This window comes from Nipponia nippon, unplaced genomic scaffold (assembly GCF_047370975.1).
Source record: "Nipponia nippon isolate SJK-2023a ecotype South Korea unplaced genomic scaffold, ASM4737097v1 scaffold_16, whole genome shotgun sequence".
In the NCBI taxonomy this organism is placed as follows: Eukaryota; Metazoa; Chordata; class Aves; order Pelecaniformes; family Threskiornithidae; genus Nipponia; species Nipponia nippon.
Window position 1 is genome coordinate 2,731,952 of NW_028262332.1, and position 27,116 is coordinate 2,759,067.

Consider the following 27,116-nt stretch of genomic DNA (forward strand, 5'->3'; position numbering starts at 1 on the left):
TCAGCTAAGAGTCTCACAGTGCATAGCATATATCTCAATTTTAAAGGGATTAGTTGATATAAAAAGGATTTCAAAACTAGTTTTGAACTCACAGGACTGTGAGTTCAAAGTGAAAAGGACTGGGGGATATATAAACATAATTTGTAGAATTAAGTCCAAATTTTTGAAGGGTCTCAATGCCCTTTTGATAGATAGATAGACGTCACTGCTTTGCAGAGGGGGTAGGGACCAGTGCAGAGATGTTAAATGTCTTACTTTAAATTTCACCACAGATCTGTTGCAAACTGGAGTTTAAAGCCATTGACCCTAGTTTTTATTTTCTTACCATTATTGTATTAGGAATCCTAAAGGTGATATTCCTGATGAACGTTGTCATTCTGCCAGTCTTTCATACCACAGTGCTTGACTTACAGCACCTGCAATAGTCCTCCTATGTGCTTATGTTGTTTGCAGGATTCGGCGTCTGTTCCACTACATCGTCAACTTGCGCTATTTTGAGATGGTCATCCTCATAGTTATAGCCCTTAGCAGCATTGCCCTGGCTGCAGAAGACCCTGTCCAAGCCGAGTCACCAAGGAACGATGTGAGTACCCACCAACATGGCCAGAATAAAGTTGTTCTGCTTCTCTCAGCAGTTACGCATATGGCGCGTCCGTTCCCATCTCCAAAGGATAACACAGTGCACTGGCAAGTGCAAAACTAGAGCTTTCTTTAATAACATACTCAAATCGGCTTGTTTCACAATCAAAATGCTCCAATTCCTGTCCCTTTCTGCTGCTACAACCGCATCCGAGTTTGAGAACTTGGAAATCACTGGTTGTTTGGCTGGTGTGGCTTACGTGGAAGAAGCCTGCACATTGTTCAGCAATGGGAAAGGTTTCCCCAGTCACAAGGCAGGGCTGACATTGTCCCAAGATCCCCTGCTCCTGCTAGAGCAGAGCCTGAGGAAGTAAAACCAGATATGGCTTTTTTATCTTGGTGGGGCATGGTAGCAATCTCCTAGTAGAAAATCTTCTTATCCAGGGGTGCCAAACGAAACTCGGAGACATCATAGATAGGTGCTGTTACGAGCAGGAAGGGTGTGCCACCTTTTACATGAGAGCATGAAGCCCAGGAGTGTTCATGAAGCAGATAGCTGGGTGTCTTTTCTTCAAGCACATTCACAGAAGGACATTGGCACACAGCTGGTTACAGTTACATGGATAACTGGGGAGTCTACCGAACTGAAGATTAACTATAGAAATTGCAAGATGCAGTTGCTTAATTTTGGACTCTGCAATGTAGATGGTTGCAGTATGTGGATATCATGTGATATTTATATTGACTTAATATCCATTCATTATATCTTATCATATGAATCTGATTGTGAATAGGTGCATCCGATCCACAGAATTATGTTAAAATTTAGGAGATCTATACGTATTTGAATGGACTGGTATTGCATTTACCAGGATGTGTACTGAGGAGTCTGTGTTCACACCTTAAACAGATTAAGGAACTGAATTGCTTCAGAGCACAAGATGGCAGACCAGGTCAGAGCAGGAATTGCCTGGCCTGGCCTCCTGCTTCTGAATCTGGTCAGTATTAACTTTTTCCAGAGGAGCAGCCACGAATCCCTATATCAGTAATGAGCTGAAGTAGCTACGAGCAGTCTCTCTTCCTCATCCTTAATAACTGTGGAATCAGTTTTACAAAAAGGATTTTATCACTCTCTTACTCTCCCAAGGTCTTCAACAATACTATCATCAGCTACAGCAGAAGAGAAACCCAGGCTGCTACACAGATGCTGGCAAATAAGCTCTTTAGGAAAGGATATTCAACTATTTTAATTTGAAATATCCATTTTGCCTTATTAAACCTGCCATACATGCAGGTGCACTGAAGCAACCCACAGGCATGCATACTGCGGTCTGGCAAGGACTGGAGAAATGTTGTTGTTTAAATCAGATGATTCAAGTTGTGCCTAAACTATTTGTAAGCCTCCCATCAGATGGTATTTACCAATTGTAGCAAATAGACCGTTCCTAGAATAGACTTTTTGCTCATATGCAGATTATTTCAGTGTGTAGTCTCCCCTAATACATGTTTCTCTTTCCCATTTAGGCTCTGAAATATTTGGATTATATATTTACAGGTGTCTTTACCTTTGAGATGGTGATCAAGGTAAGAATTTTTCCAAGCAGAAGGGTTCATGTCCCCTTTCAGATTTACACTCATCTGCTTCTGGGAAGCTGGAGAAAGAGGGTGGAGCATGACAGAGCTCCCTGCGGCGCCTGGAGGGGTGGTGATGATGGAAAGCTTTAACTCGGGAAGAGCACTCAGACGTAGTCAGTGCACAACAGATGCCTTTCTGTAGCTGCTCTCTTGGTTTCTTTAATCTCACATTTTATGGAGGAAAATAAGGATATCTTTAGTAGCTGTGGTTGTGTAAGAGGATAAGAAACGTGAGTGCCTGATGCAGAAATGTCTGTGCATGCTGAAGGACACAGGAGCTGATAGACCTTACTGAAACACGTCTGATTCTTTCCTTTTCCTTTGATGCTGATTAGGAATATTAATAGCAATGGATTCTTGGTCTGTCATGTTTCAAAAAGTTGAGGATTTATCTTTTTTCTTTACTGAGTAGGGTGATAGGTTTTGCTAAGACTGTGGGGCAATAACTTTCCAGAAAGCACAATTCTAATAAAGGCAGGATTTATTCTTGGGGTGATGATGGAGTCAGATTTTACTGTCAGAGCAAGGTGCAAAAGAGACGCAGAATAAAAACCAGATTTTCCCTTGTTTGTTCAGTAGAAGGATTTGAAGCTATGTGAGGAAAGCAAACCTATGTGGGCAGTTGTAAAGCTCTCAGAAAAACAGATAATGTCCAGCATGTACTTTGAAACTCAACTGTAGAAAATCTTTAGCAGCATTATAAGGAGAGACTCAGTCTTGTGCAGAGAAGCAAGCCAGGCTGCTACACTGAGCAGCATCTTTCAGCAAGTGCTCCAGAGCAGGTGGATTTCTTTGACTGTTGCATTTTGCTGTGGGTCTTCCCATCCTCTCTTTGTGTTTTATTGTGTAATGTCCTATGCCAGTTATTAATTCCTACTAATCTGGTAGGATTGGGGTAGAATAAATTTAAACTATTTGGATGTTTCACACACAGACTGCTGTTCCCATAAATTATGCGTGTCTGTGCAAGGAATTCTATGTTAGTACTAGTTAGTACTCATCTTTTGCGCTTTTCGTTATTGTTATTGACTTCATCGTTGGTTTTGACAGAGCTCTCTGTGACTATTAGAGATGTGCAGCTTGTCTAAGTAGATGTTGTCCTGCTGCTGTGAAGCCCTGAAGAAGAGTTTGTGAAGGGTCATTTGATCAAGGACATTCCTCTGTACCTTGGTAGTGTTGATTTGGTACTTGTTGTATTAAAACTCTTTCTTTTCATGTGTTTCCTCTGAAGATGATTGACTTGGGGCTGTTACTCCACCCTGGCTCTTACTTCCGTGACCTGTGGAATATCCTGGACTTCATTGTGGTCAGTGGGGCCTTGGTGGCGTTTGCCTTCTCGTAAGTACATTTTCCTTAACATCCCAATTTCTAGGAAATAAGTTGCAGATGAGGCAGGACGCTGGCACAGATCTAGTTGAAGAGTTGTGCTTGGGGCTCCATTTCTCAGTGAAATGTTCAGTTTCTGCCCTTTATCATCTCATAGCTGGGGGGAAGGAAAAAAAATCCCTAAATCTGTGTTGTAGAATCTCTTGAAAATTCTCCCAGCTTTGGAGTGAGTCCATTCACTGTTCATTCAAACATTAAGCCAAGATTTTTGCGACCGTTTGGTCAACTTCTTTTCAAGGACACATTGTTACAGTTTGTGGAAGTCCAGTGTCTTCAGGCAATTGTTTTAAAAATTGTTCTTATTACGAAAAAATAGTTAATGAAATCAGCTGATAACTCAGTGAACTCTTTACAACACATTATTTCTAGAGACACAGATATCTCTGGTTCATATACCTTTGGTATTTCTCTCTCCTCCTCCTCCTCTCTCATCCAGGGTACTTTTGTTTCCAGAGAATTTCACTTCTAAGACTAATTGCTCCCTCCCTCAATCACAGCTCTCTATTTATGACATTAAATAATGTTCCATGTGCTTCTTTAATGTCATGGAGGATTTTGAGGAACAGATACAGAGGAATTGCTATTTAAAAATGAAGATTAACTTTGTGTTTGAGCATTTTTCTCAGAAGAGACCAGAGGAAGAGCAATGCAGGTTCTTCAGAACTTGGGGAGCTCAGAGTTGGACAATGGAAAGGAATTTTCCACGTGTGGTTCTGGGCCACGGGATAATTGTATTGCAAATGTTTTCCTGATAAATTCTAGGAGATGACCTGAAAACAGGCTACAGCACTTGGCCAGTTTCATCTTCTGCTAAATTAGCCTTGAGTAATTACAGTCAATATTTAGCAGCCTGTGCCCAAACTCCACTCACCTGTTTGTTGACATGATGATTAGAGAAGGTGAAGAAATTAGCAGTGTTTTACTTGCTAATGAGAAAAAGCATTCACCTTTGTCAAGGAACTGTGGAAGTGTGTCTTGTATATATTAGACTGACAGTAATTTTTAGGCAGCTGGCCATATCTGTTGCTCCTCTTTTGTGCTCTGCTGATGAAAAATACTGCCATGTCCCCTGCAGCACAAAAAGTTACTGGGACCTTTCTGGTAAGGTTGGCCTGGAATATTTCTCAGGAGTTTTTAATTTTCTGAGGTGTCATAATTCCTTTCGCATTAAGGCTGTGAGATTTGTGGTTTAGATCTTCTATTCTTCATAGCAAACGCTGGATAAAAAACGTCTAAGTTAATTTGACCAAGGAGTGGATGGACAGAAGGAGATGGGATTGACATTGTTGGTATGATTTTTAAGCCAGTTGAGGAGTGACACTTTGGGATATTGGGGTCTGGGCTTTCTGTGCCCAGTCCTACACCAAAGAATTGTTTAGGTCTTGGAGCAAGTCATGTCCAACATAAATTTTTCAAAGGGATGCTGCCCTCCCCTCTTTAAAGACTTTGTCCTTATTCATTGGAAATTTGTTTTTCAGAGGAGCCGAGTGCTCTGTTGTAAGCAAGGTTGTCTTGAGATGGAATTGCTGGTCTGGTAAATGTCTTGCTAACCTAAAATTTGACAGCCAAAACCAGGCTGCTTTTTAAGCTTGACTAGATATGTGTATGCCTTAGTTTCCCTGCATATGAAATATATTAGCATAACATCTTTCAGAACTGTATGTGGTCAGACTGAGTTAAGCAAAAACTTACTAAAAAATGTTTTGCAAGTTAACGGAGCTCCTTTGAATCAGAGAGAGGTATAAAAGTAAAATAATATTCGTCACAAGTGTTAGTTTGCAAAACAATATTACCCAAGTCTGTGCTTCACTAAGAATTTCCCTTTTCCATTAAGAATTCAAACTTTCAAGGCAGACTGAGAGAAGAGGCATTTTGTGAGCCCTTTAGAGCAACTCTGTGTGCTGTGAGAACAAACATCAGGGTTTGCCTTTAAAACATCTTCTCTTTGAACAAGATTTTAAAGTTATGGATTAAAATGAATAATTTTTAATCTTTCTGAGCCTTTTTGTGCTCAGGATTTCTATTGCTCGCATTGGGCCATGAATATCTAACAGTACCTCATCAGCCTCTAAATAAATAACTTGTACATTCCCTGACTGTGCTTCATAATAGTGTGCCCCAAGCTGCTTCTATTTTACATGCTCTTTGAGTAAGTATTGAGCAGGGATTTACAGAAAACGAATGCATAAAATCTGCTTGCTTACTTACTGTCTCCCAGATTAAAGTGCGTCAAACCTATTTCTGAGACTTGGAAAAATTTTAATTTCTTCTGTGATTTATTATGTCTGTAACCTCTGCTACATGTCCACGTTTCAGCAGGCAGTGAGTGTTGACATCTAATTCAGAGAATACTTGCAGTATCTCTGGTCTAACCTGAGAGCAGGAAATCCAGTCATTCGTAGCAGATGACTTGCTCTCTGTTCCCTCCAGTCCAGTTATGAATACTAACAAGTCTCAGACTGCTCAGGTGAAAATTGGGTAGATAGTCATGTCCTTAGCCCAACTGCATTGTTTGGTTAAACCAGACGGATGCAACAAGCCTGATGAATGTTGATAATCCTGAAAACAAGCTTTTGGAGAATAAACTGGGTAATCTTTGTTGTTTTGTAGTGGCTTTTTCTAGCAAACACTGCAGTCCTGTCACTCATCATCAGTGTCACTGTAAAAATATATTTAATGTGGCTGTTACCAGTTTCTGTTTGCAAGAATACACAATTGCCACTCAGTGGGTGTGATTTAATTCACGCATGTTCTTGACCTCACTGGTGTCCACTGAAGGTGATGTGAATCAACTTCTTGCTGAATAGACATGTCACTGAAAACCTAGGGAAAACAGAGCTCCCTGAAACACTTCCATCTGGAATATTGCAACAGCCTATGTTTGTTTAGGTGAACGAGATGGTATCAGTCATTGCTGTAAGGTTCATAAAATCCATCTCAGCCTCTCAAACCAGCTATCAGTCTACTTTCTGCCTGTAGCTCTTTAGAAGCTCTTCTGTGCTTGACTGTAGTTCAAAAAAAATTTTTTTTAAAACAAGGACCCTAGTGAGATGCTAGAAACATTAATAATACTGTTGATGATTATGATAAAATGTCTTCTGTTTAGCAATGTATCTCAAAGAGAAATTCCTTTCTTTTTCTAGATATAAACATGCCACAAACATACAGACATGTTTTAGTCTTTAGGGAAATAGAAGTAGAGGAGCTTAAAGCAAGCTAGCAAATTTGTCATCAAAATTTATCAGCCCCAGGTGTAAAATGTACTTGCTCAATAGAAATAGCTGATGCATAGCAGCAAAGAGATTGCATTTTTACATTTTCAACAACAGAAAGGTGGCTGAGATGCACAGAATTTCACACTGCTCTTTGAAAAAGCAAGCAGCATTTGCCAGACAATCAAGGTTATTACCTTCCAAAGTGTCAGGAGGATGAAGGTATATTTGCCCTGTCTGCTTGTCAGTCGAAGCGCTGATGCGCTGCGGGGGGATGTGTGGGTATATGCGGTATGGCCAATCTGTTGCTTCCTTGCTTGTTTATTTTTATGAACATTGAGTTGGTGGGTATGGGACAGGGGATGGGATTATCTGCCAGCACATATCTGTATGAGCATGGGGTGCACTGTATAGCCTTATGTTTCTGTTTGTCATTGACTCTGCTCTTTCTTTGTCTTCTTCTTGCTGGAATCTCTCTCTAGGAGTTTCATGGGGTAATATGTTATTCCTGTCTCTTGCTGCACTGTTACGCCTGTCAAACGTGTGTACACACGCTTGCCACTGTGGAAATGAACCATGTTACACCCATTGCATTGACTCCTTCGTCCCTTTATTACTCATTATTCAGTGAAATGTATTTTCCCTTAACAATCCTCATTCATCCTAATTTTCCTTAAGCAGGGGACAGAAGCAGACTAGAAAGCCAAGTAGACCAGAGAGTCTTGACCAGTGAGTCACAAACCATAATACGTAGATGTATTTGTACAAACAAGATTTGAGGAGATGACTTAGTGGGTACATCATTAATGTGTGAGTTGCAGTTCATGAAAATCTTAATAAATAGGTTTAAAGAAGTAGTTTTGCTCACATTCAGAGGATTGCACCTCTAAACTACATTGCCAGTGCTGGAAGCTTCAGGACCAATTTTGTGCAGTCTGAGCAATCCGACCCAGCTGGGACTCAGGCTTTCAGCCTCTGACATTGATGGAAAGTTTTTAACATGAAAACAGAGTGTAGAGAGCTTTTTGAGAGATTCACAGGGGCCATTTGTAAAGAAGAAGGTAGCAAAAGTTGCATTTAACCATCTGCAAGGAGGTGACAGTTTTGTCGTCAGTGCAGTACAGCACAGCTTTGCTTCAGAGACAGAGGGGGAGGCAGAGCTGCATCATCTCACACCACAGTTCTGAGCAGGGCAGGAGCTCAGGTGGGCTCCTCCACAGCAGATAACCCAGAGATGCAAAGAAAAGGATGCAAAGAAAGGTCTTTGATGTGGTCCAGGAAATTGTGTACTTGTTTCTTTTTTTCTGTCTAGGAAACCAGACAATTTAGACCCTGAAAGAGGGTGGCTTTGTGCTTGGACAGAGTTGTGTGACCTCATTTACTCTTCAGTGGAGGAATTCACTTTCTGCCTTGGGGATTTCAGGCAATTGCAAAAGGTGGTGACTCCACCCTACTCTGAATATTTGATGACATGACTCTGAGGGCCACGTTACATGAAATCAGAGCTGCTGGTAGGAGCAACAGAAACAAGAAGCTTCCATTTTAAAGAGCTATTAATTTTTAAAGGATCTTTTATTTATTAAGAGAAAAAAGGTCATGCAAAGCTCTTTTAAAATATTTTTAATGTCTTAAATGAAGCCCTAGAAAAAACAGAACTGGCCTAATGCAACCAGAATTGACCTAATGCGATTTTTTTCTTTCTGGAGTTCTTTTTTTTTTTAAAGTCATTGGGCTTCTGTTTGCTGTCTGCCTTTATCCTGCTTGCTCTTCTGAATTTTGTAGTTGTTATTCTGCAGTCACCTAAGATCCTGTCCTTCCATAGCACTTTATTTTTGTTGTGAGAAATATTCTGGTCGAATGTCTGCTTGTATACACCTTTTGAGTGAATCCTAGTTCCATCTGGACCTTTTATTTTGTGGGACATTTGGCTTTGTATTAGAGTGGTGTAAAAAACAATACCGGCAGAGGGGGTTCTTAAAAACACTGAAAACAACCCTTAAGGTTCTACGTGACAGGCTGAAACAGTTGCAGAAGATCCATTTAATTAAAATGCAATTTGTATCGCCCTAGTTCAGAGTACCAGTCGTTGAAAAAGCTTTCTCATATAGCAGGAATCTTATTGTGACAATAAATAAGTATGATTTTTCAGGATTCTCTATAGGCTTTAGATTATAAAACCCTTTAACATTTAATTGGCTCACACTCTTTATTTTCTTAGGTGCCTGAAAGGGAAAAAAAAGAATAAATCAGCCCTTCTTAGTGTCCTTCATTCAGACAGAAGGAATTTTGTAGGACTGGAGCTGTCTGCCCTTCACCACCAGGCTCTCAGTGCAGTCATCTGCACGCCTCCCCATGCGAAGGAAAAACACCTTCTTCTCTTATAGACCCAGGAAGAAGGATTTGCTCTGCCCCACCTATTCACTAGTCCCCAGTAATTTCGTAGTAGTTTGTTTAACTTTCCTAGAAATATTAAGTCCACAGAGTTTGTTGCTTCAGGCTTGGAGCCAGCCCTGTGAGACCTGAGCTAGCTCCTTCAGATCCAAGAAGTGTCTCTGTTCTCGTCTTGAACTTCCCTTCCAGGAGGCCTTATTAGTACAGTTGTTATTTAGCGCAAATGCTTGGCAGTGTAGAAAATAGGTGTTCAGGTCTCCTGAAGACACCATGCAGAAATATTCTGTGGTTCTGCTTGAACCCAGGTGAGGACTGTTGAGGTTTATTCAGTTGCTACCTACCAGTGGCTGTGCTGCTAAACTGGGCTGTGTGTATTAATCTGCAGACCAGAAACGTGGCCACAAATGATTGAGAATTGAATATAGTTCTGGGCCAAGGTATCCCACCTCTTTTTTTTCTCCTATTGCCCCAACCACATGTCCCTTAACGCTCTCACCCTCACTCTTCTCTCACATCTACTTTCCTCAGCTCCTACCTCTTCACCATCTCTGCCCTGGCTTCCTTACGTAGTCAAACGCCAAATAGCTGGGCAACACGGAGCAACCTGAGCAGTTTGCTTGGCCTTCCAGAGAGGAGAGGGCAGAGGGAGCAGCAGGGGCAGCGAAGGTGGTGGACATGTGCTGGGTGACCATCAGCCGTGGGGGCAGGCTGGCTGGCCGAGCCAGGTGGTATCTTCTTCCCAGTAACCTATTTCCCCTTCTGCTTCCCTCCTGCCGCTGACTGTCCTTCTTAAGAGGCTGAACAAATTGTTTTGCAGCCAGGGCATTGCTAAGGATCAGACAAAGCTGCCTGGAGAGTGGGTGAGTTCCAGTTTGGCTGGCTCAGCTGCGGGCTATGGTGGCAAGGAGATAGCTGCAGTGATCGTGGCAGGATCGTTGATTGCTAGGAGTTGGTGATTTGAAAGCAATTATGCAAAGCCAAACATGGGCCAGATCTTCAGTTGTACTAAAACCTGAAGAAAAAGCCAGTAAAAGCTATGTTGGCAGTGTTTGCTTCATCTCGACCAGATTAAAGGGTCTCTAATGAGAATCAAAAATTATTTCTTTTGAATATGTAATAGTTGTTTTGTGGCATTAAATCAGTCCTGTAACTCCATGAATATTAGCTCAATCACGTGGATTTACAGCCATGCCAGCAGTCAGGATCCATCTGTATCTGATTAAAATGGCCCTAAAGCAGCCCTGAAAGATGAGATAGGGAGAGGATAGGTAAATCTCCGTCCTATTCCTCCTCTCTTCCACTTCTATTAGATCATGTGCAAAGGCAACTTGTGTTCAATGTATATGTCATTGGGATACAACCCACGGTCCTCCAAAAAATCTTTGTGTCTCACCGCTTTTGCATTTCGGGACAACTGCAGTGACTGGCAGTTGGAGAGAGACTGGAGATGAGACAGGAATGTGTGTTTTTAGGTTGCAGATTCCAGTCCAGTGTTAGTATTGAGTAGTACAGTATTAGTACTGAGTTATTAGTCTTTTAGAAGTGGGTAGATTGCAAAAAAGACACCTTCCAGGGCTGAGCAAGGTCAGCCGTCCACAAAAATGGGTGGTTTCCTCTTCTCTTGGTGCTTATCCACACAGCATAGTGCATAGGGCTGACTGCTAGCAGGGTGGGGGAAGCTTTGCAGTCCACTACCTGCATATACCTCTTGTGGGTCTCTCGAGTTACTTGCATTTCTGTTGCTTTCCTGTTGGAGAAAAGAAATGTTTAGCAAACTGGAAGAGCATAGAAGAGGTGTATCAGCATCTGTTCAACATGTTATTCATTCACACCTGTGTTACTTCAATACAGTCCCAGACCCAAACCTCTAGTCATGAGTAAAACTGTTAAAGATTTTCATCCCATTTTTCACTTCATATGAAATGAAAGGGAATGTCATTGTTTTGCTGTTGGGTTGGAAGAAGACGTAACTGTGTCTTATTTATTTTGGAAGTGCACAAGGAAAGGAACTCTGTCCTTCCCCTAAAAACCTCTTAACGGTAACAAGAGGAATGGTGTCAAGTCTTGCACTAGTTTTAACAAAAACTAAAACCAAAATGTGACTTGCAGCACCTGCATGCGTAAGTGGGAAGTTGTCCTAGCACTGTTCCAGGCATGTAATATGCTGTCATATTACATGTTCCCATGTGGGTTTGGTAGCATGTCTTCCAAGAGAGACTCAAGGATGAGGGTATGGGCATGGAGCAGCTCTGGTCCCCAGGAGAGCTCTGTCCCTCACCATGAGGGCTCCAGTTCCCTCTGGTTGCTGTCTGCTTGTCTAGACACAATGTCCCTGCCAGAGAAGTGCAAGAAGCACACAGAGACACATCCTCCTGTCTCACCCAGGTACCTGGGAGGGAGGAGAGCCAAGTGTGACTTTCTCACTTCTGCCTGGGGCTGGGATGAATGTACCGAGCCTCCTCTCCTGGTGGCTGCAGCTGAGGTGTGCTGCTGCCCTGGCTTTGACCATTGCCTGGGTGGGGAGTTGGGGCAGGAAGGTCACCAGTTCCTGGGTGATGCTTGGTGAGTAGCTGGGAAGTGAGCGAAGGCTGGAGAGCATGTGTGGCAAAATGCTGCAAGGACCAGCCTTCCTCCTGTGCGGTGATTAACATGTCTGAAGTGGGCGTTCATCTGCAGTCCTCACTAGTAGTCTGCATCCATGGTGAGGATGGTACCCAAAACCTGTAAAGAAAAAAACCTTAACAGTTCCACAACCAAAACCACCTTGGGTACCTATAGGTATTATAGTTAGTGGCCTGAGGACCAAACTGTTCCCTTTGTTGTTCTTGTGCCTTTTATCCCTTCCAGAGGAACCAAAGGCAAGGACATCAACACAATCAAGTCACTGCGAGTTCTGCGGGTCCTAAGACCGCTGAAGACCATTAAACGGCTGCCAAAACTAAAGGTTAGAGAATAACCACACATCTTTCCTTCTCTGGAGGTTTGCAACTGATCTGAGTGGAAGCTGATGGACTAAATTTAATCTAAGTTATTTCTGTTCCTTTTATTTTGTTGCAATTAATCTCTTTGCCAGATTTTTAAAAATAGCTGTGCAGATGTTTAGCAAATGTCAAACACTTGTTTCTTTTGCAAACATTGTGTGCAATATTGTGAATTATTGTGAATCCACACTAAAATCAAACTTCTAAAAAAAGAAAAGAAAAAAATGCAAGTAAATTAAATTACAGTTCATAAGTGTGACGCTCTTATAAATTATATAGGAGAAAATAGATTTTGGAGTGTTTGACTTTCCCTAGAGAACTTAACATGAATATTGCAAGATTTTCCACAGTCCTTCTAAAGAGAAAAGTCATTGCTGTGTGAGGATTTTTAATCTGCTGATTTTTTCTGTTAAAGAACATACAGTGCAGGGTTTTATAGCAGTACCCTTTCATGTCTAGAATACTAAGTTACAAAGTAAAATAAAGTAATGGCCTGTGGTTACTTGTTCAACACCATTTCACGACTGCTTTGAGAGAATGGAAGGAGTTACAAAATTTAATAATTTCTCAGTTTTGGGAACTCTTGAATACCTATTGTAGAGCATCTTCGTGCGGCATTACTGCTTGCAGGCTCTTTTCTGTGAGAGATAGGGAAAAAGCAATGAGTGCTACTGCAATGGTGAAACTATGACAATTCCTGTTTTCACATAGTGACACATAAAAATCAGGGTTAGCTGTTATATAGATTTGCTTCTGTCCTTACCCACAATTCATGCTTAAATAATTTTGATTTCATGCATTTTTATGCATATTAAATTTACCTCAAAAGATAAGGAAGAGTAATGTTGAACAATGTAGAAAATGGTCTTTATTTGTTTAGAAATTTGAAATGTACAGCTCTTAGGTCATAAAACAGTCAACAGTAGCTCAGTCCTACAGCAGGGTGGTGAATGTTTGCTTTTTACTGAATGTCTTCCTTATTTTCAAGCGATTTTACTGGGTAATTTTACCACTTCTAAAGAAGTATTCAGAAATCTTTATGTGAAGGAGAAGTCATATTCATATGGTTTGTCTTCAAAATGCTTCTTTTTTTTTTTTTTTTTTTTTTTTCCTGGATGTGGTCTTGTATGCAACAATCAGCAAGATTAATGGGGTGATTAGAGATATTTCCAGTGTCTTAATTCAGGATTTCTGGGTTGCATCAGGAGTGTAATTCTGTGAATTATTCATTTCCATTCAGAGAAACAGGAACAGTATTGTACAAACCCTGTGCTTGGGCAGTAAGACTGCTCAATTTCTATTATTATGACAAACTTCTCAGACTAAAATTAAACTGCAAATTACTTGTAACGATGAATCAGTGACTAATAACCAAATAATAAATGTATTTGAGGAGTTCTTTGCTGACATATTCTGACTAGATTAGTCACGCTTAATTCTGCTACAGTTCATTAGAAAAATATTATTTGAAACATTTGGTTGTTTCGTGTTTGGTATATTTTCCTTATTATTCAAACAGTTCAAATAACGATCAACAAGTAACATATTTGATGAGTTTTTACCTATCCACTGGGAATAAATTAAACAAAAGTTTCATTTCATTTCATAGTTGGCCATGGAAATATTTGCTTAGGACTAATATTTATCTCGATGAGCTGCAATTGTCTTTATAAATTTTACAGGCAGCACCAAAAAATTCAGTGGCACAGCCAAACTCACCAAGAAAGTAGGAGATGTAGCAAGCTGGCATTATTTCTCACAGCTGGAGCATGACTTTTGGTCAAACACTTGGTGTGCAAGTCCATGAAACCATCCATGGGTTGCAGGTTGGGTAATTACTCCCAAGTGTAGTTAGATGCTAGATGCCGATATGTTAGATGCACTTTTCTTTCAATGCCTTAACCTTGTTCTCCTCTGTCCCCAGGCTGTCTTTGACTGTGTGGTGAATTCCCTGAAGAATGTCCTCAATATCCTCATAGTTTACATGCTTTTCATGTTCATTTTTGCCGTCATTGCTGTGCAGCTCTTCAAAGGCAGGTTCTTCTACTGCACTGATGAGTCAAAGGAGCTGGAGAAGGACTGCAGGTACGGCCAGGGGCAGAGGCTGGGGGGGGGACCCCGACTTTCCTCTGGCAGCAGCAGCTCCCTTGACTGTCCCAAAGCTGCATCATTCGGGTATCTGCCAAGCTTGAGGAGTCTTCTGTAAGTAAGAGCAATGCTTCAGCACAATTACCCTAGAGGTGAATTTTCCCTTCTGTTGTTTAATAGCTGCATTATTCCTGGCTCTGATCTAGCAAATGCTTACCCAAATGCTTAATGATACAGGGGAGCAGGCTCCTTTTCCTGGGGGAGGGCTAGGTGTGATTTTAAGGTAAAGAGTTTTTGAAGGGATGGTGTGACTCCTTTTTCTACCTGCTGCCTTGATTCTTAGGGCTCATATGAATTAGAAAAACATAATGAATAAATAGTCAGAAGTGAGTTGGTAAGCAGTTAAAGAGCTCCTAATTAGCTAGAAAAGGGGACAGTATTTGAATACCTTAAAAGCCCTGTCATGCTTTGTCCTTTACAGCAGACTGTCAAGGTGCTTTACTCACCACAATGTGCGTCTTCCTCGTTTGCCTTTTTTCTCGGCACCCAAACCACATTCTCAGCACTGTCCAGGTCTGCCCGTGTTACCCCTCTCCTGCCGCCTTGCAAATGCAGGGCATGTCCTTGGCGGGACCGCATGCATGCAGCAGCCGTGGAGGCTGCCACTGCAGTTCTTCTTTGCAATAAAGCAGATATATTACAGAAAAATGTGAAATTATAAAAAAATGTAGGTTGGAGGGCAAGTCTCCAGATGCCAGGTCCCTCAGCCCCTCAAAGTAGGACCCAGTTAGAAGTTAGATCCAGCTCTGAAGTAGAAGCCAGAGACTTTTCCCCATCAAGCAGCAGAGTTTTCTGTGGGGTGAGAGAATTTGGGGGCCAGCATGCTGTTAATTGCCAGCTTTGTCTAATAGATGAATGTCCTAATTACAATTTCTTTCATTTTTAGACCTCAGCTCCAGTTCCTGTGGCTCAAAATGGCTCGAAAAATGGCCTTTACTTCTGTTACTAACCTCGGGCTGTCTTTTTATTTGTCTTTAATGCATAGCACAGTCAGACTCTGCTACTGGGGCTTTTCGATGCTCCTCAGTGAGTCATATGAAATAGCTGATTTGGTTTAATTCTCTCATTTGGTCTGAATCTCTGTTTTTCCTAGGGGTCAGTACCTCGATTATGAAAAAAATGAGGTGGAGGCGCAGCCCAGGGAATGGAAAAAATACGAGTTCCACTACGACAATGTGCTCTGGGCTCTGCTCACGCTCTTCACTGTCTCCACAGGCGAAGGGTGGCCAACGTGAGTACGCAGGACTGGCAGGGTCAGTGATCGTGGAGGTAATGGCAGCTTTCCACAGCTCTGAGGGACACATAAATGGCAGGTGACCTGTGAAATAAGAATAGTCTTTTATCAGCTAAGCTTTTACTTTCCTTGTGTGACTATTGGGTGAATCAGCAGGCAGGGCTCTGCATTTTTCTCAACATTCTTCTGAGCATGCACAGGGATGCTTAGGCAATTTTCAGTACTTAGTAGCTTGCTTGCTCCAGTCTTTTGGACTTGCACACCTTTCTCAGATGTAAAATTGATAATGGGAATGTAAGAAAATGAGGGGAAAAAGTATTGTGACCTATGCTGAAAGTATGCTGGGTATGACAGTCCCAAAAGTATATTCACTGTTCAGCATATGACTTTATTTTGGCACACTTTTCTGCTGGGGCAAGTGGAGTACAATTTACAGTCAGGGTTTCTCCGTGTCAGGCCTTCCCTGTCCTCCACGTTTCATAACGTTTCATAGCTATTTCATAAAATAAAGAATAAACCATACAGCATCGGTCTCCCTTCTCCAGTCCCTCACTGTGTTCCCCTACTCGGAGATCATCAACACCTTTCTTTTCTGACCCTTACTTCATCCCTGTTGACCAGAGAAGAGAAGCCAGATCTACCTGTATCCTCTCCCCTTGGCCAGGGGGATAAGTGGATCTGTACATAGCAAATCTCCATCGTTCTGCAGAGTGGTGAAAACAGCAAGGGTTTCCCTAAAAATATCCTCAAGGAAAAACTTCTTCCCAGCCATAGAGATGGGAGTGAGTTTGACCTGAGCATATGTGGAAAACACTCGACATGAGTGAAGGCCAGTGAGTGACTATCAGGGTGTCATTGGTGCTTCACACTGATTTCATTGACTTTTCTTCTCTCTTTGCCCTTGATTGCAGTGTGCTGAAGCACTCAGTGGATGCTACCTACGAGGAACAGGGTCCCAGCCCTGGCTACCGAATGGAAATGTCTATCTTTTACGTGGTGTATTTTGTTGTCTTCCCTTTTTTCTTTGTGAACATCTTTGTGGCATTAATCATCATCACCTTCCAAGAGCAAGGAGATAAAGTGATGTCAGAGTGCAGCCTCGAGAAAAACGAGGTACCCGTGTCTTCTGAATCTGGAGTTAGCACCTGGGGGCTCAGAGCATCTTGATACCGGTGGAAACCCACTCCTCATCCCTCCTGTGCCGTGGGGGGCTTTAGAGCAGTTGTTACCTGAGGGTGTGTGGTGTAGAGACCAAACAAATTACAGACTATTTCAGCTTTTGCATAAAAACAAAACCAGGGAGAGCCCCCAAATGCTGCATGTTAGTAAGCACTGTCACACGTCCCCATGGACCACACCTCTGCTTCAAAGTGAATATAGACTTGCATGTTAGCTCAAGCATGTAGGTGTGAAAGGAGACAGAAATCTTTGGCCTTTTAGAGGCCAGTTATCAGAAATCAAACTGAACCACAATTGCTACAGCTCCCCAAAGGAATGCTCCTCTCACCAGGCTAGTTTTGTGCCTGGCTGAGATGATGTTCTCCTGACAGCAACCAAAAGTAGATGCCTTGGGAGGGTATCTACTTGGTGTAAGCCCAGGGCAAGCATGCATAAGATTTTTCTTTAATGGTCTAGCAAATACCATCATTTCAGGTCAGGAACCTCCAGAGTTGGACGTGATTCTTCTTTAGTTAGTGGCATCTGCGTATCTTTCTTCCATGAACGTATGCAGTTTCCTCCTGAACTGTGCAGAATTTTAGCATCCACAATATCCTTCGTCTGGGGTCCCACAGCCTCAGTGACCTGTTCTGCAAAGAACCATCTCTTTTCATGCATTTTGAAACTGGGACCTGATTTTTGATGGAAAGAGATGACTTTTAAATCAATTATTTAGTGCATTGTTTGTCTATATGAACAAAAAGTCCAAAATAAAGCAGAATATTTAGAGATGCTTTACCCACATTATTTTTCAACTGAGCAGAAAATATTTTTGCACTAATTTAAGACTTTGAATTCTTACCTAAATCCAAGATGAGAAAATGTTCCAGAATTAAAACTTCTTGTGGGTAGAAACCAATTTTTAATGCAGGTTTATACTCATAATAATGTGAATAGAAATAGCCAGCTAGGGGGGTCTTTGAGAGTTCACCCAGTAATATTTGTTGGATAATTTATTGGTTGAGTTCAGTTCACATTTTATGAAATGTTATTAGGTGGACAGGATTTGTTTTCTGAAGTGAGCCTGTGGATTTAAAATTCCCCTCCCTAAGTGGGAAGGGATTGGGACCTGGGCTGGGATGGAAGGCTGTCTCTTAGGATTGCAGAGGGCCATAGGAATGTTGTGGGGTTTAATATTTCACCGAGTGTCCAAAAGTGATTACAATTTGGAGATCCTGTGCTGCATTTTACAGGGGTTGTCAGTGCTTGTGTCGTGTGTGAGAAACACTTAGAAATACTATCCTCCACTAAATGCTCCGCTCGCTCTCCCAACAATATCCCGAGTGACAGAGACTGCCAGCCCTTTTTTTGTATTCTTTTCATCCCATTTTTGTTTTGTAGAGGGCCTGCATAGACTTCGCCATAAGTGCCAAGCCACTGACCCGCTACATGCCTCAGAACAAGCAATCTTTTCAGTACAAGATGTGGAAATTTGTGGTGTCCCCTCCTTTTGAGTATTTTATCATGGTCATGATTGCACTCAATACCATTGTCCTAATGATGAAGGTTAGTGGGCTGTTACTGAATCTTTGCAATTTTGGGCTAGCAAATGTGGTGTTTGCTGGAAAGGCTTTGTACTCTTAACCTGAGATCTGGGGGGGATTGGCAGGAGCAATCGCTACTTCTCATCTGCCTGATGTTATTTTTAGAGGCCTTGTGGGATTCATTCAGTCCCCAAAGGGAGGTGGTTTAGTTCTGATGAGATACTGCGAATGGGATTCCCCTGCACAGCGCTTGTTTGGCTTGTAGCCCCTTCAGTGTATGGCCAGTGGGATGGGAACTGGGATCTGCAGGTCTGGAGCTCCCAGCTCAACCTGAGCTTCCTGCTGCAGGGCAGGGTCACTTCTTAGGGATGCTCAACATCCAGCCATCCCAGGGAAATTACTCAAATTTGCAGCAGTGTCCAGCTTCTGGGACGTGATCCATGGTGCCTAAGAGAAACAGATGCAGATGGCTGGATACTGGGGATGATCTCCCCTTCTATTCCTTGCCTAGCTTAGACTATCTTCACAGTCAAGGGGTCACCATATTCTTAGGGTCTACTAGAACGAAACACAGTTCTGCACTTGTCCTCTGGTTTTGAAAATGCCCTTCCTCCCTCCTGGTCCGTGCTCTGCTTACAGGGAGATGTACACCGGCAACAGTCTCCCCATCCTGGGTGTATCCCAGCTACCCCATTAAGATAGCATGTAGGCAATGGTGTGCTTCTGGAGTGGCATGACTAACCATATTATAGCCCCAAGTCTTGCTTAAAGTGAGCACAAAATCTGGCACTAAAATGGGCAAGAGTCTTGCAGTCAGGCAAGTCAGCTGGGAAGGTTTTATTCTGTAAGCGATCTTCCAGTAACAGCCTTTCTTCCATCCTGGTTTAGTTCTATGATGCTCCAGAAGCATATGAAGAAATGTTGAAATGCCTGAATATTGTGTTTACATCCATGTTTTCAATGGAATGTGTGCTGAAGATCATTGCCTTTGGTGTGCTGGTATGTGCCTTCCTTGTTTACTTTCAACTGTTTCCTCTCTACATGAAATGCTTGTATTTCGTGATGCGCATTTAAAAACAAACAAACAAAAAAAAGCCTGTGCTGCAAAAAAAAAAAAAAAATAACCCCTGGATCCTTCTATCCCCCTTGTGTTTTCATTTGGCAGAATTATTTCCGAGATGCCTGGAATGTCTTTGATTTTGTAACAGTGTTGGGAAGTATTACTGATATTTTAGTAACAGAGATTGCGGTAAGTACAGTTTGCTCAATTTGCTTCATTTACCAACAAAGCTGTACCCTGTCAAGACATTGCACCTTCTCCCTACCAGCCCTATTCCCTAGAGCTGCCCCTAGGACTCATCATGTGATGATGTCCTTGGATGACCTGGCAGCCTGTTTCCATTAGCTGTGCTCTTTCCATGGAGATGAGCATGGCTGTCTGCCCCAAAGACTTTCACACACAAAGTTGTGATGAGAACAACAGTGCTAGTCACTCTGCCAGGAAACAATCTCGTTCAGCGAACGACTCTAACCCCGAGCTCTTTTTGCCTGTTAATGGAAAAATCCTGTTGAATTTAATAGAGGGAAAAGATCAAAAGGCTTCTGGTGAAAACTGCTGTTTTATAGTGTGAGGTGCTTTGCAGGGCACACACACACGTCTGTCCCTTGGGGCTCCTACCCAATCTTGGTCATGGGGCAACGTGAAGGCGATAAGAAGGGTGAGAAGGGGAGAGGTGATGGGAACGTAGAAACAGCCAGAAACTCATCAGCCTGCACAGTCTGGATTGGGGGAATACGGTGCATTTCTGTTATGTGCACAAAAGCTTTGCAGGACAATTATTAAAACAAACAAACAACAACTTTACAATGACTGCTCTTTCCCTGCTAGTGAGTCCTGTAGATTACAAGAAGTGTGCAAACTTGCCATTAAATTCTAGAGGATTTTTCCATAAAGGCAGCAAATGTCTGACTCAAGCCTTGACAGCCTCATCTTATCCAATTTATAAATTGCTCCTCTCCTCTCCCAATGCATGTTTTAGCTAATGATGTTGTATCTGTATGTGATGAATTTGAACTTTACCATATTTTCTTTTCTCAGTCCCTGGGATTTTCTTATAGATATGTTTTGTGTGTGCTAAGAACTATGGTCCCCAGACTTCTTTACAGGACATTCAGCTGGTGGTGAAGACCATATTACTCTTTCCAACAAAAGACATTATTACCTAACCTCCTTGGTACAAAAAAAGCACACAAACCCCCAAACTTTTACTCCCTGCACGAATGGTGTTCATTTAACTCTTGGTGAATCCTATCTCATAGACTTCGGGATTACCTTTTGTTTTCAATGCATGGCTTACAGCCAGGGTAAAGTTACTCAGATGAAACGCACAAGGTCTGACTACCCCTTTGCTGAGTGCTTAGGAGATTTATTGCACCGTGGGCAGGTACTGGGTGTTTGCCTCCGCTTCCTCTGTCATGGGACACGCTTCCTTGCCAGACTCGGGCACCCAAACTTTTGCCTTGGTCTGAAAATTTGTGAAAACATTTGCAAGTCGGCCACAAACAAAGACTTACTCTTCTCTTCCACTCTTCCTTTGGCCACTTCTACTGGGAGGAAGCAGCACAGCCAACTTGCATGTGGTAAGGGAACCTGTAGTCTCTCTGACATTGGTATCTTCTCCTTCAGGAAGGTGTCTCCTTTGCAACACTAAGCCCACACGCCTCTTATTAAAACCCTCCTTTGTACAGCTATTTTTCAGGCAGAGAGCAGCCATCAGTGTTGCCCATTCCTTGCTTGGCAGGTAGCGGTCCCTGCTCGGTTTACAGGCCATTGCCTCTCTCTCCTGCTTGGCGAGCGTGTCTGGCACCTGGGGAATTGGCTATGGACTGATCAGGTTGGGCTATGATACATCACTGAATTTAAGAGAAAGCCACAGCATGTCTGGGGCTGCATATGCATGTCCCCAGCTTTTTGGAAGCAGCAGCTGTCCCTTGGCACTGCTGGCCAACTATTAGGGGTAGGAGAGTTTAGTGTATAGCAGAGGTTCCCCACTGCTCTCCTGGTCTTTGGGCTGGAGAGTAAATGTGCTCCCAAATACCCTCGTGTGAGTTGGCAGGCACTGATGCAGTAACCTCAAGGGTCCTGGGAGTGATGGCATCACCCTTCCACTCTGTAGTAATTTCTCTGGTTTCCAGTATCAAAGATAGCAGCAATTTGGGAATGCCTTTGAAGAGTAGTATAAATTACCTCTAAAAACAGTCACAGAATCATAGAACGGTTTGGGTTGGAAGGGACCTTAAAGATCATCTGGTTCCAACTCCCTGCCATGGGCAGAGACACCTTCCACCAGACCAGGTTGCTCAAAGCCCCATCCAACCTGGCCTTGAACATTTCTAGGGAGGGGGCATCCATAACTTCCCTGGGCAACCTGTTCCAGGGCCTCACCACCTTCATAGTGAAGAAGTAAACTCCAATAGGGTTAAGCTCCCAAGCACCTATACACCTTTCCATTATCCTCCCAGGTGGTAATGGAGAGGCTTTTGGTTCTTGAATAAGTATAGATCCATTAAGTCAAACCTCAGAGAGGACTTTCTAATGTAGGTGAACAGCTTCCTCTGGCAGTCTGTCCAAAACAAAGCTGCTCACAAATGTGTCTTTAATATTAAAGCTATACGTCCCCCAGTGCCACTCCATCCCCTGACCTCTTGGTCCTCTGTCTCAGATCCATAGACTCATTTTGATCTCTGCTCTCTCTAAATCTTCCCCTTCTGCAACATTTCTGTATAGCCGTCATGCCTCCTTTCCACATGCTCTTCCTTGCAGACAGAGTGTGCCCAGAGGTCCCCCCCACCTTCTTGCTAGATTTGTTTTTCAAAACTTCTTTCATACAGCCCCTCTCTGATCTCTCTCCAGCCCGCACCCATCTGCAGCAGCACACTCATCTGCACTGAACGGCTTTTGCAGCCACTGATGCACCCTTCCTTAAGCTGCACACATCCATCTCAGCCTCAGACAGGGATGATGGGCTGAGTTCAAACACATTGTGCACAGCTTGCTGAAGAGGCATCAGGAGCTTAGTTTGCTTAAAGGTGGCATTGATGCACAAGTCTCGGAATCACTGTTCAATTACACAAGTGGGAGTTTACAATGGTGCCCCAAAGATTACATTCATAACAGAATTGTTAATGGCAGCAAATAACGGGAGCTTTCAGGATGTCTTTCATGGAGCAGTTCATTTGCTTCATCCAGTGGCACGTGGTGGAGGTAGTCTTGTACCAGAATCTCCACTGCCACTGTAAGCCTTCCTCTCCTTCCAGTCCTGCGGACAGGTTATGGCACGTAGGGTGGAAAACAAGCAGAAGGATCCAGTGCTCTGCTCTGGTCCCATTTTGTTGGCTCCGTAATAGGTTGCGACATGTTATTCTGACCCACAGTGCATAAAGGGAAACCCAAAGTGTCCCAAGGCTGCCTGGGAAACTCCAGGACTGTTTTGCTGCCTGGAAAGTGGCATGGTGCATGTATAACCTGGAAGAGTTACACTTTAAACCATCTTTGTAATATATAACCTGCTGTTTTGTTCAACTGGAGTTGCACCTAAAGTCATTTAAATAATTCTGGAATTTAGAACCAATTAAAAAAATGTAGAAAAGGGCTGAAAAACCTGATGCAGTGATAGTGAGCATGCTGTTTGCAAACAGCAGGGACCAAAGTGGGGATGGCCTTGAGTCTTTAATCCCACTGCCTCTGCTCAACTGTTTTCCACCCTTTACTTTTCCAGGTAGGGGAGAGTAGTAGCTAAGGATCGGGATGAACATCTGCTCCGCACAAAAAGCCACAACGTTCTGGCTTGGTGCATGACAGGGGGTGCAGCAGCTCTCTGCACTGTATTACAGAGCTGAGAATAATCAGAGGAGAGCAGGTCTTTACTCATCACGGCTCAGAGCTGTGTCCCCAAAGGAGGATGCTCTCCTCTCCATTTGCCTTCCTCAGCTCCAGGCTCTCCTCAGCTGATGGGCAGCCCTCGTTAGTCCCTCTCTCTGCGTTCAGCCCTGTTATTACCCATTCACACAGGAGGGTTTCTCAGGCTGAGAAGCCCAGGTGACAGCCACAATGTGAACTTGACTATCAGTCTGCATCTGTCCCCGTAACAGCCACCCGTGAAGCCCTCCAGCTGCTTGCGGAGAGGGGATGCTTTCTGGGTATGACTTTGAGATCAGGCTCACAAATAGTTGCAGGAGCACCGCTTTTCTCCATGACTGTTTTCCAGCTATAAGTGTTCTCCAAGGTAAATAAACCTGCTCACCTGGGCAGTCTCATATTGAGAGACTAGCTTCCACCAGCCTTGCTTCATTGGTATTTTTAACCCACTGAAAAGTAAAGATAAAAGGAAAAGAAATGTGTTGATTAATTGCTTTATTTTAATTTTGTAGTCACATCATATGTAATTTACTTTGTGAATGCAGTGGAATATATATATTTTTCTATTTCCTTAGGCAAAAGCACATATGTCAGTTTTTTTACCCTCACAGTAATGGAAGTAAAAGAGTAAAATAGGTGGCATTAAGGAGAAGGTGTCCTTGCGGACATGGCCGGCCTCAGGAGGCCAAATGGGTGTATGGCAAACTGACATCTATTTCTATGCCTGGAAATATAAAAAACATACTGAGAGATGTTTGTGAATTGTCTCCCAATTTGCATTACAAAATGAAATGCAAATAACTACTGCACTGTCTGTGTTACCTTTAGGATCTCAGAATCTGTTTTGGTTTGAAGCATTTTTTATTTATATAATTATCATAAAATAACACCCCCAAGAGCCCAACAGTTTTTTTTCCAGTGAAATTTTCAGAGTTTCCTTTTTTGCTTGTCCTGATTACTCATTTTCTCTTTTGTTTCCTGTTTTGTTCTTTATTTTCCTTATCTACCTGCTGAATCACGCCATCCAATCAACATACAATGCGAAAACCATGTCTCCGTCTGTATGTTGTGCACCTGCTGCTCAAAAAAATAAATTTGTAAATAATCTTGCAAATATCCATCCATGAAAACATCACATATAGGACACGGTTGGTTTCATTGAATTTAAACAATTATTTAAATTCTCTGCTTTTATTTTCTCTTGTTTTTCTTTAATTTAATTCGTTTTGATGAGATTTCCGATTGCACTGGTGAAAAAGCCTCACTGCAGCGTGCCTCAAAACTGGCTTCTGTTCTGCATCTTCTTCCCCTTGGCTAATTGGTGACGTGAGGCAAATGCAGTTACCAATAGCCTGTTCTCCGCTGTTTGTTACACCTGACAATGATAAAGGGGAGACTGACACTTGCTTTATTTTGGTGGAAAATTGAATGAGAATAGGAGGGAAGGATGCTTCCAGATGACCTGGAGTAGAGAAGATTGGCTGGCTGGGAAACCCTTCATTTTGTAAGTGGTGGTACCCAATTCAGTTCTCAGAAATCAGTTTTGTTTTCTTTTATGATGAGATGTGTTGAGCTTTCTGCCAAGGGAAGCAGTACGTTTTAGAGGAACTGCCTTACAGGTATTTTAAGCTTGTGGTTTACACTGTATTGTAAGGCAAAAAAATTACTGAAGTGATTACAGACTTGTTTCTCTCAAATCAAAGGAAAAGTCATAGGAAAGACTGATTTTTATTCAACTTTGAAAACTCTTTGTGATACCAGCATATAAAAGTATTTTGCCACCACGGTGGACACAGAGTCCCTGGATGCAAAAGCAAACATCTCAAGTGAAATGTATACGCCATGTTATGAACAGGGCTGAAAAGTACTGGGAATTTAGTGCCTGATTCCAAAGATGCCTTTGGAAATACTGGCCTCTGTCTTTGAAAATCATAAATTAAGCAAAAGAGGATGAATAAAGAAGAATACAATCTAAAAAATATATATATTCTTCCATTCTTAATTATCTTGGCTATAGTTAAAAACACAAATGAGACCATAAACTGATCAAAAATACTTGCTTGGCTACCTGACAACAGGTCTTAGATCTGTGTTAACATCTGGACTTTCTGTTGCACATTTGCTGTTAAGAAATAAATCAGAGTGAATCTTCATGATAGACTGCAAATAAGCTCCATGCTTCATGGAGGGTCACAAGAAGGAATTTTCTGCTGGGAAACCGCAAAGAACAAAATGACAATGTATAAGCTGAAAGTTTGCATAGTGCAATCGGAGAAGGGAATCCTCTGCGTGTGCTGTGGTGGCTGGAAGCATTACAGATGTGTGGGAGCTGTGAGGACATCTTTGGACAACTCACCTTCGTGCACCCCTGGCGCAGGCAGCAGAGATAAGTGCTCTGGCATCAGCTGTGCACATGAAAGTATACTGGAAAAATCAGCTTATCTCCAATTGGCTGAATTTTGGCCTTGTTTGCTGCCCATGTTGCAGGTTAAAGATTTAAATGCTCATCCTGCAGTTTGTTAGGATTGCAGTCTCTATGGTCATATGTGCAGGTCCAGGCTCCTTCCATCACTTGGCATCCAAGGTGTCCAGGTTAGATCTTTGGAGCACCAAGATGCCCTCTGGAGCTGCCCTCCTCCTTCCACTGTGGATGATGGGAGCCTACAGTGACTACAGCAGAAGCACTAAAGTTGAAAGGTAGGAGGGCACAAGGAGAGATCTGAGCATCACACACTTATAAAATAATTTTCCAGTTTTCCTGGCTCAGGATGAAAGAACATTGTATGATACGACTGAAATAGCAGACTCCCCAAGACACAGAGAATCGTGGCAAAAATCTTCAGCCTCTTAAAACCAGCAAGGGTTTTCCCCAAGCTTCAAAGGAAACCAAGACCCTGTGCAAGACTCAGTAGCTCTTCTTCAGTACTGGCAATGCCATGGACATTTAAATGGGAAAAAAAATCATTCCCTCTACAGTAGTTCCTCAGCAGAATAGGTTAATTCTTGTTGAGGCCAGATGAAGAGAACGGCCAAAGCTTCCTGAGTGATCCCATTCTTGGCTTGGTCAGACTCCTTTTCCCACAGCTCTTTGCAACTTTGTGTGAGCCCTTTATTTTGAGGACAGAAATCTGAACTTTCAAGTCCAGGGGGTTGTTGTGTTCTGCAACTGGGCTGCAGGAAGAAGCAGGGATGAGCTGCCCAGCTTCTGCTGAGTTTATTGCTTTGTGGCAGTATGATGTAACCTCTTTCACTAACTCCTGCAGAGCATGTCCATGGCATAAAAACCTTGTATTTCTATTGCAGGTTTAAAAAACCAAACGCTAAACCTGCTGAGCTGGTGGAGCTCATTCTGCATCCCTGTGGACAGCAGGCACAGCTCTTGTGTTGGGGAAGAAACCACTCTGCTGCTGAAGATGCTCAAGGAACAGATCTGGGCAATGGCTGTATGCCCTATTTTTCATGGTTTTTCTGCTTTTCAGCATGGGAAACACCTTAAGCAAGAGTAAAAGAGTAGTCTGCCCGTGGCAGGACAGCAATCGGGGCCAGTCCTTTACCCATGATGTCTGTTCTCCTGTTTCCCTCCTGCTTTGCAGTTTGCTTCAGGGATGTATCGCTCAGCTGAGCTTCCGTCACGCTCCTGCTGTGGGAAGCGATGGCTGTGCCCAGCTGTGCCCACGTCCCCTAGGATTTGCCAGGTGGCTGGGTGCCTTTGGTACCAGAGGTCCCTCTTTTAGGAAAATAGTGACAAGCTAGGAGGAAATGTTTTTCAAACATAATTTGCTAGTCCTCAGGTGGATTATAAAATTAAAAAGCTATGGTGCCTCTTGTGAGCACCGGTCAGCCTTTAGCATCTGTGCAACAGAAAAGAAAACAAAAACCCAGACAGACAGACAGACCTTGATAACCCAGAGGATGATCATGTGTGTGTCA

General features: G+C 42.7%; 1 protein-coding gene across 6 annotated transcripts in view; it reads left to right on the forward strand.

Moving 5' to 3' along the window:
* CACNA1B (calcium voltage-gated channel subunit alpha1 B) overlaps positions 1 to 27,116 on the forward strand; it is a 300,789-nt gene that overhangs the window by 228,667 nt on the left and 45,006 nt on the right. For all 6 annotated transcript variants that reach the window (XM_087752565.1, XM_087752559.1, XM_087752560.1 and 3 more), the window contains 10 exons: positions 454 to 583; positions 2,104 to 2,163; positions 3,446 to 3,552; positions 12,051 to 12,147; positions 14,109 to 14,269; positions 15,426 to 15,563; positions 16,478 to 16,679; positions 18,126 to 18,290; positions 19,157 to 19,267; positions 19,434 to 19,517. In XM_087752565.1, the coding sequence (XP_087608691.1) occupies positions 454 to 583; positions 2,104 to 2,163; positions 3,446 to 3,552; positions 12,051 to 12,147; positions 14,109 to 14,269; positions 15,426 to 15,563; positions 16,478 to 16,679; positions 18,126 to 18,290; positions 19,157 to 19,267; positions 19,434 to 19,517 (1,255 nt within the window). The remainder of the gene's footprint in view (positions 1 to 453; positions 584 to 2,103; positions 2,164 to 3,445; positions 3,553 to 12,050; positions 12,148 to 14,108; positions 14,270 to 15,425; positions 15,564 to 16,477; positions 16,680 to 18,125; positions 18,291 to 19,156; positions 19,268 to 19,433; positions 19,518 to 27,116) is intronic.